The 17641-nt window shown below is 35.2% G+C and overlaps 1 protein-coding gene across 1 annotated transcript in view; it reads right to left on the reverse strand.

Moving 5' to 3' along the window:
* The window catches only part of Atp11b (ATPase phospholipid transporting 11B (putative)), a 92216-nt gene that overhangs the window by 64536 nt on the left and 10039 nt on the right, over nt 1-17641 (reverse strand). The window contains exons 2-6 of the mRNA XM_023704778.1: nt 13913-14002; nt 12165-12245; nt 5135-5242; nt 4611-4739; nt 3488-3591 (exon numbers count right to left, since the gene is read on the reverse strand). Of these exons, the coding sequence (XP_023560546.1) occupies nt 3488-3591; nt 4611-4739; nt 5135-5242; nt 12165-12242 (419 nt within the window). The 5' untranslated portion in view covers nt 12243-12245; nt 13913-14002. The remainder of the gene's footprint in view (nt 1-3487; nt 3592-4610; nt 4740-5134; nt 5243-12164; nt 12246-13912; nt 14003-17641) is intronic.

Raw genomic sequence — 17641 nt, forward strand, 5'->3', positions numbered from 1 at the left:
TTTAAAAAAATAAAAAATAAAGAGGAAGCAGAATAAAAAAAACAGTAATATTAAAAAAAATAATAATAACCTAACACTTGGCAAAAAAAAAAAAAAAAAAATCCACTGAGCTATCTGGCTGGCCCCGATAATTTAAAACTGTTTCCATTTGTGAAACAAAAACAACCTTTTGTGCACATAAAGGGTCTAATAGTCGTGCTACAAACTATAAAAATAAGTATGTAATATTTATGCTTTAAAAATTTTTAATATTCTTGCTATCTCTATTCCAGCTATAAGTGAGGTAATGAATGAAAAAGTATTTTCAAAATGCCAACATGTTACATATTATTACTATGGTCAGTGTAAGAATTTATAATTGCTACACAAAAATATATATATTATTTAGCCAACAATAAAACGTCCACATTTTTATTATGTATAATTTATTAAACAAGGTCTCCTGTGACCTTAGAGATCACTAGAATACTCATTCAATTATTCAACAGATATTCATTGAGCAACTATTATGTATAAGTACAGTGGTAGGGAGAGAGTAGCAAGCCAAAACCTATCTGTGAGCTTCTGAACTCCTTTCCCCTTACCGTCAAATCTAAATTGCTGCGGTTGCCTGAAATCTGGAATGAGTGGTCTGTTATCGTAATGGATTTTCACACACTGGCCTTTCAGTTCTAACTGCTCCACTACGTAAAGTCAATTCAAACATAACAGTATTTTCTCCTTGTGTGAGAAGTAAATTCTGAGTTGAAGCAAATTCTGGACAGAGATTTGCACTAATCTTTAAAGTAGAGACAATCCCTTCCAAATGTCCCCCATTATTCCTGTTCTTTCCAGGTCACTGACCCTTTGTCCCCTCGAGACTGGCTTCATTATCTCTTCTTAATCTCTTCTACTTTCTTTAGTTCCTCTGAGAAAAACACAGTTTTTATTTTCTCTACTTAATGGAATTTAATGTAACCCTGGCTCCAGTGTAAATCCAGTTGGATTTAGTTTCTAAGAACAAATTCAGCTGATGTCTCCCTGAACACCTTTCACAGATGATATGTGGTAAGTACTTTTGTTTCCTTTAGCTAAACTCCAACAAAGCATCTGATTTTTTTTTTTTAATCTGTCCTTTACTCAAGATTTTAAAGTATTTCTAGTATTTGTTCCGGCCAGTTTCACACTGAACCCATTTGTGCTTTACCTGTCCCTTTCTCTAAATCCAAATTTTGACTTTTCAAAGTAGGAAGAACTTACTTTCTTTTCTCATTTAAAGACTGTATTAATAGCCAAACATGCACATATTTTATAAAACATTCAGATAATATAAAAACACATTAAAAAAGGAAGTAATGACAGCTGATAACCCAACCATTTAAATATAACACTGCTAGCATTTTGGAGTATGTTTTTCAGGCTTCACTTGTACATACACCCATGTACACATGTACAGGTCTTACAAACAAAAACAGGATCATGTTATACATATTGTTGGTAATATTCTTCTCCACATTTAACATGCCCTACCAAAAGCTTATATCTACATTACTACTTTTAGTAGCCATATATAATACTGCATTATGTATAAATTTATTGAAGTTTAGAGTTTCCCCCAATTTATGAACAGTCTAAATAATCTTGCCCTAGCATGTATATTATCTTTTCATAGTCTTGAGATAATTCCTAAGAATAGAATTTTTATTATTGCTATAAAATTTCATAGCTATGAAACAGCTGAGTCAGACTCTAAAATAAATAAAAAGATAAAAAAATTAAGGCCAGCCAGATAGCTCAGCGGATTAAAGCACCTGCTTAGGCAGATGCAGGGACAGGGTTCAATCCTTGGTGTGCTGTGCCAGTCCTGCCCTCAAGGTGCACTGAGACATGAGACTGAGCGTGGTGGTAGGCCTGTAATCCCAGCACTTGGGAAGGTGAAAACAGGAGAACTGCTATGAGTCCGATCTGTGTAGTAAGACCCTGTACTAACTACATTTAAAAAAAATGTTTTTTTAAAATTTCCCCTATTTTCCAAGTTAATTTAAAACCATAAAGCAAAGTTGGGCATGGTGATGTACACTTATAATATAGCATTTTGGAAGCAGAAACAGGAGGATTGCCCCAAATTCAAATCCATCCTGTGCTACATAGTGAGATCCTTTCTCAAACAAAGAACAAAAACAAACCAAAAAAGCCATAGATCCAGTCATGGTGGCACATGCCTTAATCCCAGCACTCAGCAGGCTGAGGCAGGAGGATCATTCCAACTTCGATACTAGCCTGGGTTACAAAGTGAACTCAAGGCCACCCTGAATTGCGGAGTGAGACCCTATCTCAAAAAGATTTTTTTTAAAAAGCCATAGACCAAAGAATTACTCACATTTCATTTCACATCAATTTTGTTTATTTAATTCTGCATCATTTTCTAGTTTTTAATATTTTTTTTTAATTTGCAGTGGCCTGAGACCAGGACATAACAGCAATATAGAAATGTTAAAGTATTTGAATTCTTTACAAGTAAATGTATCTTACAGTGCTGGGCATGGTGGCACTTGACCATGAACTCACGAGGCTGAGGCAGGAGGATTACTATTTGGGACCAGCCTGGGCTACAAAGTGAGCTCAAGGCCAGCCTGAACTACATAGCAAGTACCTGTCTCAAAAAGATGAAAAAAATACAAAAAACAAAACACCTTACAGTACAAATGCTCCTAAAGCATAGGATTCCAAGTTAAATGAGAAATTCTATGCTGCATTTGACTTTAATAAAAATGCAAGACTTTTAATGTGCAAGGAAATGCTCCAGTATAAAGGTATGAATGCAAAACAAACTCATGTAAAAGATTTGAAGATGCCAATGACTAAAAATATCATTTTGAAATATTTCAACCCTGTGACAAGCTGACAGGGACTTTTACAATGTGGTTATAATTTAGTCTACTACCAGTTACTGAGTAAAAAATGAGCTTAATTCTTCACATCTTCAATAAAAAGCTGTTTCTATGCCATAGTCCACAGTAACTGGCAGAATCAATGAATGACTCACAATTTAAATAAACTAATGTTAAAGGGTTTCTCTGCTCTTTTAAATAGGATCTTTATAAATCTATTATTCTAAAATATTTTTTAATTTTGTGTTTAATGTGATAGGTGATAAGATACAAATAGTGTTTGTCCTTAAGGAACTTATAGGACTTCAAGATAATATTTATGTAAAAATTTACTTTTTTTATTATGTGTTACATATGCGAAATCCTGAAAGCTATATAAATCATAAAGTCCTAAAAGTAATATTTCTATGTGACGGTGAATACAAAAACATAATCCCAACTTTATGTGGCTTATAAATAACCATTAAAATTATTCTACAGAAATAATCTAATCTATATACTTCTACGGCTATAAAGTAAGCACACTAGGTTTTAAAAAAATAGGTAATGGAAAAGTACAGACTCATGGCTACAAACATAGGTCTGTTTAAAATTAATATACTAAATATCACACCCACCTGTACAAATCTGCTTCTGGCTGCTGGCATTCTATTACAGCTATAAGACTGTCCAAATTGGCAACTGTTTGTAATACTGCTGTTTCTGGAACTGCAACATGTGTCTGGAGGAAAATAAAAAACAAACAGAATTTATATCCAAATGTGACTTTAGCTATCAACTACTACTTGAAATCTCTTCTTACAGATGACACCATGACATACTATACTTGAGATCACTTAGCTAGAAAACAAAACAACCCAGAGTATAAAGAGCAAAGAGATTGCTGTCATTATTGCCTACAGAGGCTATTTGCACAAAGGAAATTAAATCAATGTATATTCACTACTGCTCAAAGTTTATTATAAAACAATTTAATGATTAAAAAGTAAAATTTTAGTATTGATTCTAATCTGAAAATGGAAAATTTCATCTTGTCCCTTAACTAAAAGAACTCATGCAAAATGTTAAAAGATATTTTTCTTAAAAACACTTTTCATTTTCAACTTGAACTGATTAAAACATGTGAAGCTGCTCTCTACGTAAATATATAGCCAGGTATGGTGGCTCATGCCTATAATCCCAGCATTCAAGAGGCAGGAAGATCACTACCAGTTCCAGGACTAGCCTGAACTACATAGTGAGTTCAGGCCAGCCTGAACTGTACTATAGTGACAAAAAAAATTTTTTCTTCTAAAAATTTTATGATTTTTGGGGGCTGGCGAGATAGCTCAGTGGTCTAAAGTACCTGCTTAGGCAAAGCCTAGGGAATGTGGTTCAATCCCTGACACCACATGCCATGCTAGCCCCACCTCCAGGGTGGGCTGAGCTGGCCACACACACACACACACACACACACACACACAATCAATCAATCATAATTTTTTAATGTACTTATCAGTACATCACTGATTCCCCTTCAACTGAGCATGGTGACATATGCCTGTAATCCTAGTATTTGGGAGGCTGAGGCAGGCGCATCTCTTTCGAGTTCAAGGCCAGCCTGGGCTACAAGGTGAGTTCAAGGCCAGCTTGAACTGCATAGTGAAACCCTGTCTCAAAAGTCTCCTTTATCAGGTCATACTTTATTTTTTTCAACCAAAGTAAAATATTACTACCCAAGCTTCAGATATACAAACAAACCTTTAGGTTTGTTTCTCCATCCAAACTAGCGGTTGTAACATGACATGAACCATCAAGTCGATCTGAGGAGAGAAGCACCAGGTCTGCAGGGAAGATTTCATCTTTGGCTATTCGAACAATATCACCCACCTATGAAGAATTTAGGGGAAAAGAATGCACCAGTTTTAAAAGGCAAAGACATTTTACTGATTTCTATATAAATGGCTTAAATAACAATAACAGTAATAATAATCAGTATTTGCAGTACTGGGTATCAAACCCAGGATCTCAAGTATGCTAAGTCTGAATTACGCCTCTGGCTCTGGCTCTATTATAGTCTTTCAGTGTAAAAAGTAAAGGTTAACTGAAGTATAATCAAGACTAAAATTATGTGTCTTATCAAAATAGATTCTGGGGCTGGGGAGTTGGCTCAGTAGAATAAGTGCTTCCCTGGCAAGCGCAAGGGCCTGTGTTCACTCTCCAGTTCTGCCCCCCCCCCAAAAAAAAGATAGAAAATAGAATTTTCTTATTCACCAGATACATACCCGAATGTTTTTTGATCTAGTTTTCACAAGGCCACCACTTCTAACAACATAAACAGGAGCTCCATTTACTTCATTATCCGAGTTGTGTCGTAACCAATCTTCATATCCCTGAAAAATAAAAATCTTCTCAGCATAAAGGTATTTTTATCAAATGAGGAAAAAAAGGAGTAAGAACTCTCCAAAATTCTGTTCAGCAGAATTATCTGAGGCTATTTTGATGCATATGCTCACAAGGATTCGACACCTCTGAAATCTTTATTTGTAGACATCATCTTTTACCCACAAGATAAAAAAGTTCTACCAAATGACCCCTAGAATCAATAAATTCAGCAAGATAGCAGGATACAAAATCAATATCCAAAACTCAGTAACGTTCCTATACACCAATAAGGAGCCAAGAAAGAAACAGAGAAATAATATCGTTCCCTATAGCATCAAGAAAAATTACATAATTAGATTTAATGTGGTCTCATGCAAAACAACAGTATTCCTCACAAAACTAGTGGGGGAAAAAAAAGTCTAAAATTCATGTGGAACCAGAAGATACCAGAATACCAAAAACCATCCTAGGTAACAAAAGCAAAGCAGGAAGAATCACAACCCTGATTTCCAGTTATATTATAAAGTTACAGTGATCACAACAGCATGGTAGTAGGAAAAAAAAAGACAACAGACATGTAGATCAACAGAATAGAAGATGCAGAAACAACCCTACAAACATTCAGCCTCATATCTTTTTGACAGGGAAAACTGGCTATTGATACACAGAAAATTGAATCTAGCCCCTATCCCTCACCATATACTAAACTAAAATCAAAATGAATAAAAGATTTAAATATGAAAACAGAAACACTTAACCTCCAAGGTGATAAAAGAGCATCAAGGACTTTCTGAACTGAACTCTAATTGTACAAGAAATAGCATCAAGAATCAGCAAGTAGGAGCTGGGGAGATGGCTCAGTAGAATAAGTGTTTCCTTGGCAAGCGCAAGGGTCTGAGTTCAATCCCGGGTTCCACAAAAAAAAAAAAAAAAAAGAATCAACAAGAGGGATTATAAAAAACTAAAAAAAGCAAAAGAACTAACCAATAATAAGAAACAACTTACAAAATGGGAAAAAAAGCTTGCCAGCTATTCCTTAGAGGACTAATGTCTACAATCTCTCAAAAAAAATAAAGACTCCCATCCTGAAATTTAGAGACCTAATAAAAAATGGGCAACTGAAATGGCCATAAAAGTGTTCAATCTCACTGGTCATTAAAAAAATGCAAATTAAAACAGCACTGAGATTCTCACTCTAGAAAAAATGGCTATTATCAAGAAATCAAAGGCTAGTGAGACTGCAGGGAAAAGGAACATCATTGCTGGCAATGTAAACTAGTACAACCAGTATGAAAATTAAAAAAAAAAAAAGAAGAGAAATTCATTTGACTTCACCATTCCCCTTCTAGGCATCTCTCTAATGACACACTGACAGTGACAAATTCGTGTACTCATATCTACAGCAGCACAACTTCAGAACAGCTACGTGCTGGAATGGTCTGGTCTGTATGTCCATCAACAGATGAATGGATAAAGAAAATGTGGTATTCCACACAATAAAATACTACATTGCTATAAAGAAGGATAAATTTGAGTAACTTGCAGGAAAACAGATGCACACTGAGATCATCACGGTAAGACCATAATGTTGAACTAGTTTACATTCCCAGCAATGATGTTCTTTTTCTCTGCATCTGAAATAAATCAGATGCAAAAGCTTAAATATCACATGCTTTCTCTTATACAAGAAAGCCAAAGTATAGAGAGTAAAATACAAGACTGAAAACAGGAAAAAGAGATAAATCTTTTTCAAATGGGAAAGAAACCAAGAGATGGAGGGAGAAGTCAGGAAAGGGGTGGGAAAGTAGAAAGAAGGAAGATGTGCTATGCACATAAACCAACTCCCCACAGTGAACGTAACAATTATGTATTCTATACTGTACTAATAAAAAGAAACTCTCTTTGTTCTTGGTGTTCACTATATACATGTGACTGGTCTTCATAGGACCTCTGCAGTTATTTTTCTATTTTTTTTAATGTTTCCTTCTATAGCAATCCTTGAGGACATTTTCCTCACACTTGACTCTCACTAGGTATCTTCTATTCCTGGGCATTGAAAAAGTAAAACTATGCTGGTAATTCTTAAATTTAGATCTCTAATCCTTATTCCCTCTGGATTCTAAACTTGAATATCTAACTGCCTTATTAACGTCTTCATTGTGGTATCTTATAAATACCTTAAATATATTTAAAACTAAATTTAACATTTTGCTCCTGAAGTTTTGCATTTTTCATGTTCCTCATCTTGACTATAACATCCTCATCTACTGAGCAGCTCATGTCAGAAATGTGCAGAGCCATTCTTGACTCCTGCATTTTCTTAACTGCATTCAATCACTAAATTAAATTATAGTGCTCAAGTGATTTTTAGTCATACAGCATGATTACACAAAATAAAAAAAGAACAATTTTTAATCTTAGGTCAGCTTCTTCACTTTCTTATATTCTCAAGAATTATAGGGGCTGGGGAGATGGCTCAGTAGAATAAGCACGTCCCTGGCAAGCGCAAGGGCCTGAGTTCAATCCCCAGTTCCAAAAGAAAAAAAAAATAAAAATAATATATATATAGCTCAGTGGCACAGTGCCTGAGTTCAAATCCCAGTTTAAAAAAAAAAAATTATAATTACAATCTAATCTGAAAATGTGAAACTTAAAATACTCTAAAATTCAAACTTGAGAACTGATGATTCCACAGCTGAAAAATTCTACATCTGATCTGAAATGTAAAACATCTGATACATAAAATTGTTTGTTTTTTAGTTTTTTTGTTTGTTTGTTTGGTTTTTTTTTTTTTTGCAGAACTGGGGATTGAACTGAGGTCCTTGCGCTTGCCAGGGAAGCGCTTATTCTACTGAGCCATCTCCCTGGCTCTCTGATACATAAAATTATTTAAAAATACTGAATAAATTTATAATCAGTACAAGTATACAGCATTTATAAAACATAATTTTTGTGTTTAAAGTTGGGCTGCATCTCTAATATATCTTATTATGTACAGTATATACAAACATTTCAAAATCAGAAAAAATATGAAATTTGAAATGCTTCTTTCTGGCCCTAATCATTTCAGATAAAGGAAACTCAAACCTTCAATATCAAAAAATATATACCTAACATATACATACACATACAGGAAATGCATCATTAGAAAACGAACCAGACACAAGCCTTTCACAAAGAACCCTTTGATGCTAAGGAATGCTGTAGTTTATATATAACGATTGTCCAAAAGCCTCAAGAGCTTATGGCTCTCCTCCCTTGATGGCTCGCTGTAACCTACCGGCCATGCCTCTCTGCTATGCTGCCCTGCCTTGGAGCCCATATAAGTACAAATAATGAAATAATAACTAAGATATATTGAGTGATAAAGAGAAAATATGGGCTGGGGAGATAGCTCAGTGGAATAAGCACTTCCCTGGCAAGTGTAAGGGCCTGAGTTCATTCCCTGGCTCCTCAAAAAAAAAAAAAAAAAAAAGAGAAAATACTGTAAGTTATACTCTATACTACCACTTGTGAAAAAAATATGCTCTTTTTTTGTGAACACCTTAGACAGGTATCTGGATTAATTTACAAATAAGTGTTCCTTCTGGGGTGAATTAAATTAGCGCATTAGAAATTAGGACTCTAAGGACTTTACTATGTGTTATTTTACACTGGCCCCATTAAAAAAAATGTGTACCCATTATTTTAAAATACTGAAATACTATATAGTAAAATATTAAAGGTTGTCTTTTCAGGGGAAAACCTTTATGAAAGTACCCTTAAAATACTTGTTATAATGGTCCAATTTAAGCTTCAATATGTCAGTTTTAGAAAAATTTTAAGAGTCCAAACCATCTTTTTGAAACTGTCAAAAAAGTAGAGTTTCTTTTACGTCTGATTATATTAATAGTGTAGCAGTAATAATATCTTTTAAAACATTTAGAAATTCTAATTCATTGTACATACTGCTGCCAGACCAATCTTCCCAAAACATTGCTTCCATTATCTTGCCCAAATCCTCAATGATTCAATACTTAGCGCACAGAGCTTTCCAACTTCCTTAACTTAATACCAACCCACAGTTCTAACATTATGTCTTCATATTTTCCTCAGCAGGCTCAAATATTAGCCAGTCTAATAATTTACTCTAAAAACAGGTCTTTACCTGTTTTGAATTTGGGCTTTTGCTCAAGTTGTTTGCTTCTATCCTGTGTTCTTCATCAACTGTCACTCTCCTCATCTCTACACACATTATAATATTTCCTCCACAGCAACTTCTCCAATCATCTAGGTAAAGTGTTGCACTCATTCTCGGAACAGTTACGATTCACTATATCTGACCACAATATAGAATTACTTTTTAATTTGGGCCATGCCCTCTTAACTTATAGATTTTAAGCTCACAGATGGCAAAGACTCTTATTTATCAGAACACTATATCTTCCACTGCAAAACATGACTTGCAAATACAGTTGGGAAAAGTTAAAAACTGATAATACAGCCTTTCCTATTTTGGTAAAATACAAAGGGCAAAAGACAGACTAAAAGAAAAAAAAGGAAGGCTGACAGAGAGCAATTCTCATTTTTCATTAATTTTTCTAAAATTTGTTCTACTGATCTATAGTGATACACATGTAAATATGAACAATATATGGAAGCACTCTGTGTGTTTATCAAATGAGTAAGACATAGGATCGTTGCTGCAAAAGAGAAAATGTTGAGCCTGAAACCATTTTGAGAAAGGGAAAAAATTCTTACATAAGATTAAATATACTTCTTGAAAATGCTATCACCATTCATATGTTCCCCTTTACCTGGGCTATCATGAACCTCTCATCCTGATTTAGTACTTAACTGCAAAAGCTATACTAACACAGGTTCAGTTAATAGTATGACATTCTAATTAAATGCAGACCATATTTGGGGACATACACACTGAATGATAACAGCAAGAAATATTTTGCTTTAAAAATGTTCAATAGGTTCATTCACTCTTATTTATTCAGCAAATAATTACAGAAGCCCCTACATGTGTATGGCCTTGTTCTGGCTCCTAGACATAAACCAGTACTATATAAAACAAAGGTTCTGCCCTCACAGATCACAAAAATCACTTCAATAAAAATGACAGGTAGATATGCGTTTATTCACTGGAACATGAGGTTATGACTAAATCAAAGGACTAGAAGCAATGAGAGAACAGCACAATGGCCACAAACAGTCAAAGTTTAAGAATCCGAGTAAAATCAGGGACTGAGCTGTGCAATTATGGATCTGGTAGAAAACCTTTTCAGGAAAACCACACAGCAAGTCCTGCAGTTATGAGATAGCAGCACATCCACTGTGTTCTAGGACAACAGCAGGAATGTGGCTGGAGAACAGTAGGTAAGAAATGCAGGCTCCCAGGCTAAACTGTGCGTGTCTTTGTCAATCACTAAGGAGGTATAATTTGAAGGCTTGAGAAGAAACCACTGAACAGTTCTAAGTACAAGGGTAGTATGATCTAATTCTAAGAAATCAACCTTGTTGCAGTGTGAAGTTATGGGAGGGAGGAGTAAAAGTAAGGGACTATTAAGAATGCAATCATCCAGGAAAGTGGTAATGGCTGGTGACTTAAGACTAATGGGGTTCATCTTGAAGGTAGAGATAAAAACAGTCAAAGGATGAGGTGAAAAGATGGTGGTGCCATTAATAAACTGGGGAATAGTTGAGAGCAGGGCAGCATTAACTGGTAAAACAGCAGTAGTTCTGTTTGAGATGCTTTTGAGGTGTACAGGTGAAAATTATGTGCAAAGATTTGTATGTGTGTAGAGTTCAAAGAACAGTTTCAGGATAGAAACTATCAATGTATAGATTTTAATAACCATAATGTAGAGATAGTACTTTAAACCACTTGGCTGGATCAAATTACCTAGGAAGGCAGTACATACAGAAAAAAGGTCCAAAGGACCTGATAAATGACAGCTGGAACCAAGTAAGTAAATTAGTGAGAGCTGTGGCATAATATTCTCTGACAAACTAAATGATTAATGTAATTTTTTTAAACAACATGATTGCTTTAATCAAATGAACAGACTTTATATACAACAGAACTGTATGTATTAAGGAAAGTTTTGCATGGAAATGAAGGATCAGTTACAACTCCAGTCACAACTACCTTTTACAACTTGTCTCCCTAAAATGGCTATTTCATTTTTTAAAAAAATTTCTGTCAGTATATGTGTGGAGTATATGTTTACAGTCCTTGTGTGGACTTGGTGCATACAGCTAACACATCTCAATTCCTTTCTGCATCCCCTTTTCTTCTCTTCTTCTCTTGATCCCCTTCTCAACTGAGAAAGATCCTGTATTTATCTCTATATCTACTTCTTAGATCTATCTCCTACATCTTTCATTTTGTTATTTATTGTTAATAAATATTAATAATAATAAATATTATTGCTAACCTAGAGGCTTCCCTCATTTTCCTATGTGGTAAAGAATGTATCTCACCCCAGAAATTTAAAATTTGTGTCAATTTTCTTTCCATGTTAATCTATAAGTAGCCTACGTCTACTTACAAAATGAAAATTTCTCACATGTCTCACATAAACATATCTTTGGAACTGTACTTCCTTTATATATCCCCAAATTCCACAAAGTAGCTTATAGTAATGTTTCCTATGTAAATTGTCCTGTACGCATAATTCTTGTTTTTAGATATTTCCTTAAAGCAATAGGTATTTCCTTGCTGTGTGAAGGTAGTACAAAGTAGTAATCATTCATCACTCACCATTTATCTGAAATGTAAGAGTGGCCATCCTAATTTAATTTTCTGATGTATCAAACAAACTTGCCGTTTTCTTATAGAAATTATTCTCTTTACAACAATACACTTTAGTTTAGAGTGGACATATTTAGCAATTTTTTCAATGAACAGGAGAAAACAACAATAGGAAGTATTCATACCTGCTTTATGGCGGTTACTGTTATCACAAAGAATAATGGAAGTCCACTGGTAATCGGACTGGTAGGTGTATCAATCATAAGCTAGATTTAAAAAAATGCAGAGTATTACATTTTCATATTGTATTTGTCATGCTATTAATATCTAAAATCTCATACTATTATGCAGTATATCTGAGTTCTCAGTTCATCATTTTACTCTGCTGGTCACTATCTGGGACTGGTGGGATATTTGAATTTATTGGACATCCATACATATGCCAGAGTGATCAGTCAGTGTGCTTTCTCAACAGAGGGTGCTTAATTTTCCCCTTAATCTTTCCAAGGAGTGGAGTTACAGCTGCTCAATTCTCATTTCACATTTCTTTGCACATCCTGAAAAATGCTAAAAACTTAGTCAGCAATTTTACCCTAGGATTCAGAATAAACCTATACTGCGGGGAAAGAATTAGGAATAGAAATATGAAAAGTGTTTTTTTCCCTTCAAGTGATTTTGTTCCAAAAGAGCCAGAGGGAGATCGCTAGGAAAATTATGCTATAATCATAATGTAAATCATACAACTGAAGTTTTGAGTAAACTGCCAGATCTGATGATTTATTAATGTTCTTTTACTTTAGATAGGCTAATTAAATGTGTTCTGTTCCATAGACATGCTAAATTCCAGATCATAGTGAGCAATTTCACAAATGCACACATACTCTGTGAGTATGGTTGGTACAATTTCTCTCTTTTCCAAAAAAACCAAGCAGATACTTCACTCACATAAAATCAGAAGCTCCTTCGGTTTGTGACAGAAAGCAAGTTCTCAAAAAGTAAGTGTTTTTTTCAAACTTTAAAATAATTACTTGATTTATTTCCTGTTTGAAATCCCTGCTTCTACTGTAAGGTTCAGAGTTTATACAAAAATTCAATGTCATACTAAAAAACATATCTGAGGTTTTTCATAAAAGAATTACTTCCTTAAAAGATAATACTTGCTATTTTTTTAAAAATACTTGCTATTTTAACATTTTGACTTATAATCAAGTTCCATGGGCTTTTCTCTTGATACATAGATACACTGAAAAAGCATAATATGAAAGGCTGTCAGAGCCCATGAACATAGATTTAAGTTAACAAAAGGATCTCTAATACAAAAAATCCATATTTGCTGGGGTGCTTAAGAATTAGAATTATTTAAAAAATTTTAGATTAAAGCATAATTTATTGATTTATTTGTTTGTTTGAGAAGTGTCTTGCTGTGTTGCCCTAGCTGTTTCAAACTCCTGGGCTCAAGTAATTCTCCTGCCTTCCTCACCAAGTAGCTGGTACTAAAGGCATGCGTCACTACTTCCAGATAACTACTTCCTAAAATATAGATTGAAAAACAAAGTATTTATACAAATGTTCCCATATAAAATAGAACTTAAATTTTAAAATTATTTTTCCATAAGCAAGCTTGCTAACAACATGCACTGTATATTAACAACCAAGATATTTATGTTTTAAGGCAGGCATCTGAAAAATGTCTTAAGACTATAATGATCAACACTATAGTATGCAAGTAATGAAAATATAACTGGTCTTAAAATTCACAGGTTATATTTTAGAAATCTAGATGTGATTTAAATTACTTATTCAATAACAGGAAAACTTTGTAGAAAAAGAACGGTCTCATGGTTAAATGATTAAGAAACCAATGTAATCTTTTCCTGTTTGAAGATGTATTTTTAGAACCCACATTTACAAACAACCAGGCCATAAAGCTTACCTGAACCAAAAATATAATAAGAAAATAAAAGTTTGCCACTCTTCTGAATTGTTCAAATAAATTTTTTGGAACAAAATTCCACACAGTATACTAAAAAATAAAAGAAAAAGAGATCAACAAATTAATATTTTCAAACACTATATAATACAGATGTACTCATAAGAAAAGTCAAATTACTAAGCCCTCAGACAAATTCACAGAACACTTTTTTTGGTATTCATGGTACCGGGGATCCAACTCAGGACCCTGCACTTGCCAGGCAGGCACTTATGCCACTGAGTTTTCTCCCTGCCCCATATAACTCTTTATTTTAAAAAATGTATTTGGTTGTTACAGGGTCTCATTACACAGTGATCCTGTTTTCAGCCTCCCAGTGTTGGGATTACAGACGTGTGCCCCTATGCCCAGGCTCTGTGGCCGGCTCAGCCCACTCTAGAGACAGGGCTAGTGAGGTATGTGGTGTCAGGGATTGAGTCACAGCCTGTGATCGAACCACAAGCTTAGCACATGCCTAAGCTTGCCTAAGCAGGTGCTTTAGCTCGCTGAGCTATTTCGTTGGCCCTATAACTCTTGATGTTACAGAAATCCTCTCCTTTCCAGAGTTCATGACCTTATTATTCTCCTTTCCTTTTTTCTTTTACTATTCAGGATAGTTTTAAAAAATAAGATAAACTGGAAACTATCAATTTTAATACTGAACTGTTGATTTTTTAGAAATTACAGGGTAGATCTGTAATAACCCTGTAATAATGTATTTTGAACTTTGGCTATATAAAACTAAATGTAATGGGAAAGATGAGTAAAGCTGATAAAACAGTTGATATTTGATATCATTTATTTTTTATTTTATTTAGTTCAGGGTCCGAATCAGAAAGTGGTCTAATTATTCAACTATTCTTTCTTTAGTATGGTAGATGGGAAAATAAGCTAAACTGCTGGAGAAATAAGTCTTTAGATAAGTGATCTGTGGGACATCATAAAGCATATAAATCTGTCACGCTGTCCATTTTAAAAGGTAAGATGAGGGGCCAGCCAGATAGCTCAGCAGGCCAAAGGGACCAGGGTTCAATCCTCTTCTCATGGGTGCAGGCCAGCCCCGCCCCTGGGGCACACTGAGATGGCAAGTGAGACTGGGTGTAGTGGCGTGCACCTATAGTCCCAGTGCTTGGGAGGCTGAAAACAGGAGGATCGCTATGAGTACGATCTATGTAGTAAGACCCTGCAGACCCTGTACTAAATACAAAAAAAGAAAGAAAAAGGTTAAGATGGTACAGTGGTGAAAAGAATGGATGCTTCAGGTCAAACTACTATAAACTTCTAAGTCCTGATAGTAAGTCATTAAATAACGTTGATGCAATCTCTACCCTGCACAGCTTCTCTATAAATGAGGACACTGATAACCATGCCTTAGGGGGTTCTTACAAAGATTAAAGAAGCTAGTCTATTTACGAGGTACTTAAAATAGTACCTGGCTCACGCTAATGCTCCTGAAGTGTATGTTATACCACCAATCACTTCATAAGCTTGCTGTGTCACAGGAGCAGTGATATACTATACATTTTACTTGTATCACTGCAACATAATTCTACAGTCTGTAGAACTTTTACTTTACCTTATACATATTCTTTCAATACAATGTAAGATCCCTGAAGCTAGGAACATCATTTTATGTAGTTTCACCTATAGTACTTACACTACTGCTTAGCATATATATGTAATTGGAGATCAAAAATCTTGCAGAACTGACAAGTGAATAAAATGATTAAAATGTGCTTTTTCAGAGACAAAGTCTAATTTAGGCAATAAAGCTACTGATTATTGCTCAATGTAAGCTTTCTTTTTTGGGGGCCGAAGAGATAGCTCAGGGTCTAAAGCACCCGTTTAGACAAGCTTAGGCAAGGGCAAGGGTGCTGAGGTTCAACTCCTGGTACCACATGCCACAACAGCCCTGCCCCCAGGGTGGGCTGAGTCAGCCACAAAAAAAAAAAAAAAAAAAAAAAAAAAAAAGATGTCTTTTTTTTGTGGCAGGGTTTCTCTTTGTAATTCAGGCTAGCCTTGAACTATGTAGTCCAGAGTAGCCTCACGATTGTGGCAATCCTCCTGCCTCAAACTCCCAAGTGATGAGACTACCAGCATGTATTACCACACCTGGACCCAATTTAAAATGCTTAAATAAACATTAAATTTTATTTTCACTGATCAATATAAGGCAGTGTTATGACCAAAGCCTCGTGCGGTTATAGGTGGAACTTTTTGGAGGTGGCTGGATGTAGGGTGTGTGATGCTGGGATCAAGGGTGTAATGGGGGTGGTTCGTGGTGCCACGCTAAGACTAAGACTGTCCTGCCCTGGATGTGAGGGCAGCTTGCCCTAAGGGGGGTAGTCTAGATAGGATATAAGGGACAGAAAGAGGTCAGCTGCTTGCCTTGCTACCTTCTAGGAAATATTTCTCCTCTTTAATTCCCCTACCCCCTTGCTATCCTGCCCTGGGGCTAGCCAACAACTGAAATCTCTATAAACTGTGAGGCAAAAATAAACTTATCTTCTTTTGAGTGTTAAACAGTTTGTCTCTACAATGAGAAAAGTAACTAGGACACATGGTCCTAATCTCTGGGGTTTTCTATGTCAAGCTTACTTCTAAATCATATGTTTGAGGCCTAGAAATACACATATAAACAATTTTATTGACAGAGGCTCCCAGAAGAGGTCACTAAATATTATACCAGGGGCATATAAAGAGTATAACACCTAACAATCTTCCTTTTCTAGGTGCAATTTTACATCCAATTTAATTTGGGATACGTGAAACATATTTTCCCTCAACAGTGGCAATGTTCACGGCTCAAGAGAGAAGAGAGGTAGACACTTTCTGAAGAAACCAATACAGGTTACTGTTCAATGTTGAGACTTTTGGGTCAAGTCATCTCTAGCTGATCTTAACTAAAGTAAAAGGTACTTGTTCCTATAGGGAACAGAAAAATCTCCATGTGAATTCCTCAGTCACCAAATCAAACGTACAAAGCCTTTTTAGAAGGTCAGGCACAATGGTGTATGCCTGTAATCCCAACACTTGGGAGGCTGAGGCAAAAAGATCGCTGCAAGTTTGAGGCCAGCTGGGGCTACAAAAAAATAAAAAAAGAAGTTAGAATTAAGTTGGCAATGCCTTAAACTTATGCCCACCTATCTCAACTGTAACAGTCTTCTACAATCTTATGAAGAACAACTCTATAAACTGGTAGTAAGGTAATTATTTGCAGGGCATTTTCTCTGGTTGGCTTAGAAATTATAAGCTAAACTGTAGGATATACAAAAGTTTCGGGGTTGGCCTACACAGGCTACTGAAAGATGTTCTAGAGAGGGACTAAAATGATGAGAACTCCACGAATGAGATCAGAAGCAACCAACTAAATAGGGCAAGCAATTAAACACAGGAGAAAAAGAAGTAAACAACAACAGGTAAATAACATGTCAACCGTAAGTCAATACATCTCAATTCTAACCATCAATGCAAATGGACTCAATTCACTAAGAGAAATAGACTGGCACAGTGGATTAGGAAACAAAATCCAACAATATGCTGTATACAAGAAACAGATTTAACTCATAAAGACATTCATAGGCTGAAAGTCAAAGGATGGAAAACAATATTACACACCCCAGCACCTCAGAAAAAAGCAGGGGTAGCAATCCTATTCTCAGACAGTCTCAACTTCAAACCAACAATGATCAA

The sequence above is a fragment of the Octodon degus genome, unplaced genomic scaffold (genome assembly GCF_000260255.1).
Source record: "Octodon degus isolate 3935 unplaced genomic scaffold, OctDeg1.0 scaffold00203, whole genome shotgun sequence".
Lineage (NCBI taxonomy): Eukaryota > Metazoa > Chordata > Mammalia > Rodentia > Octodontidae > Octodon > Octodon degus.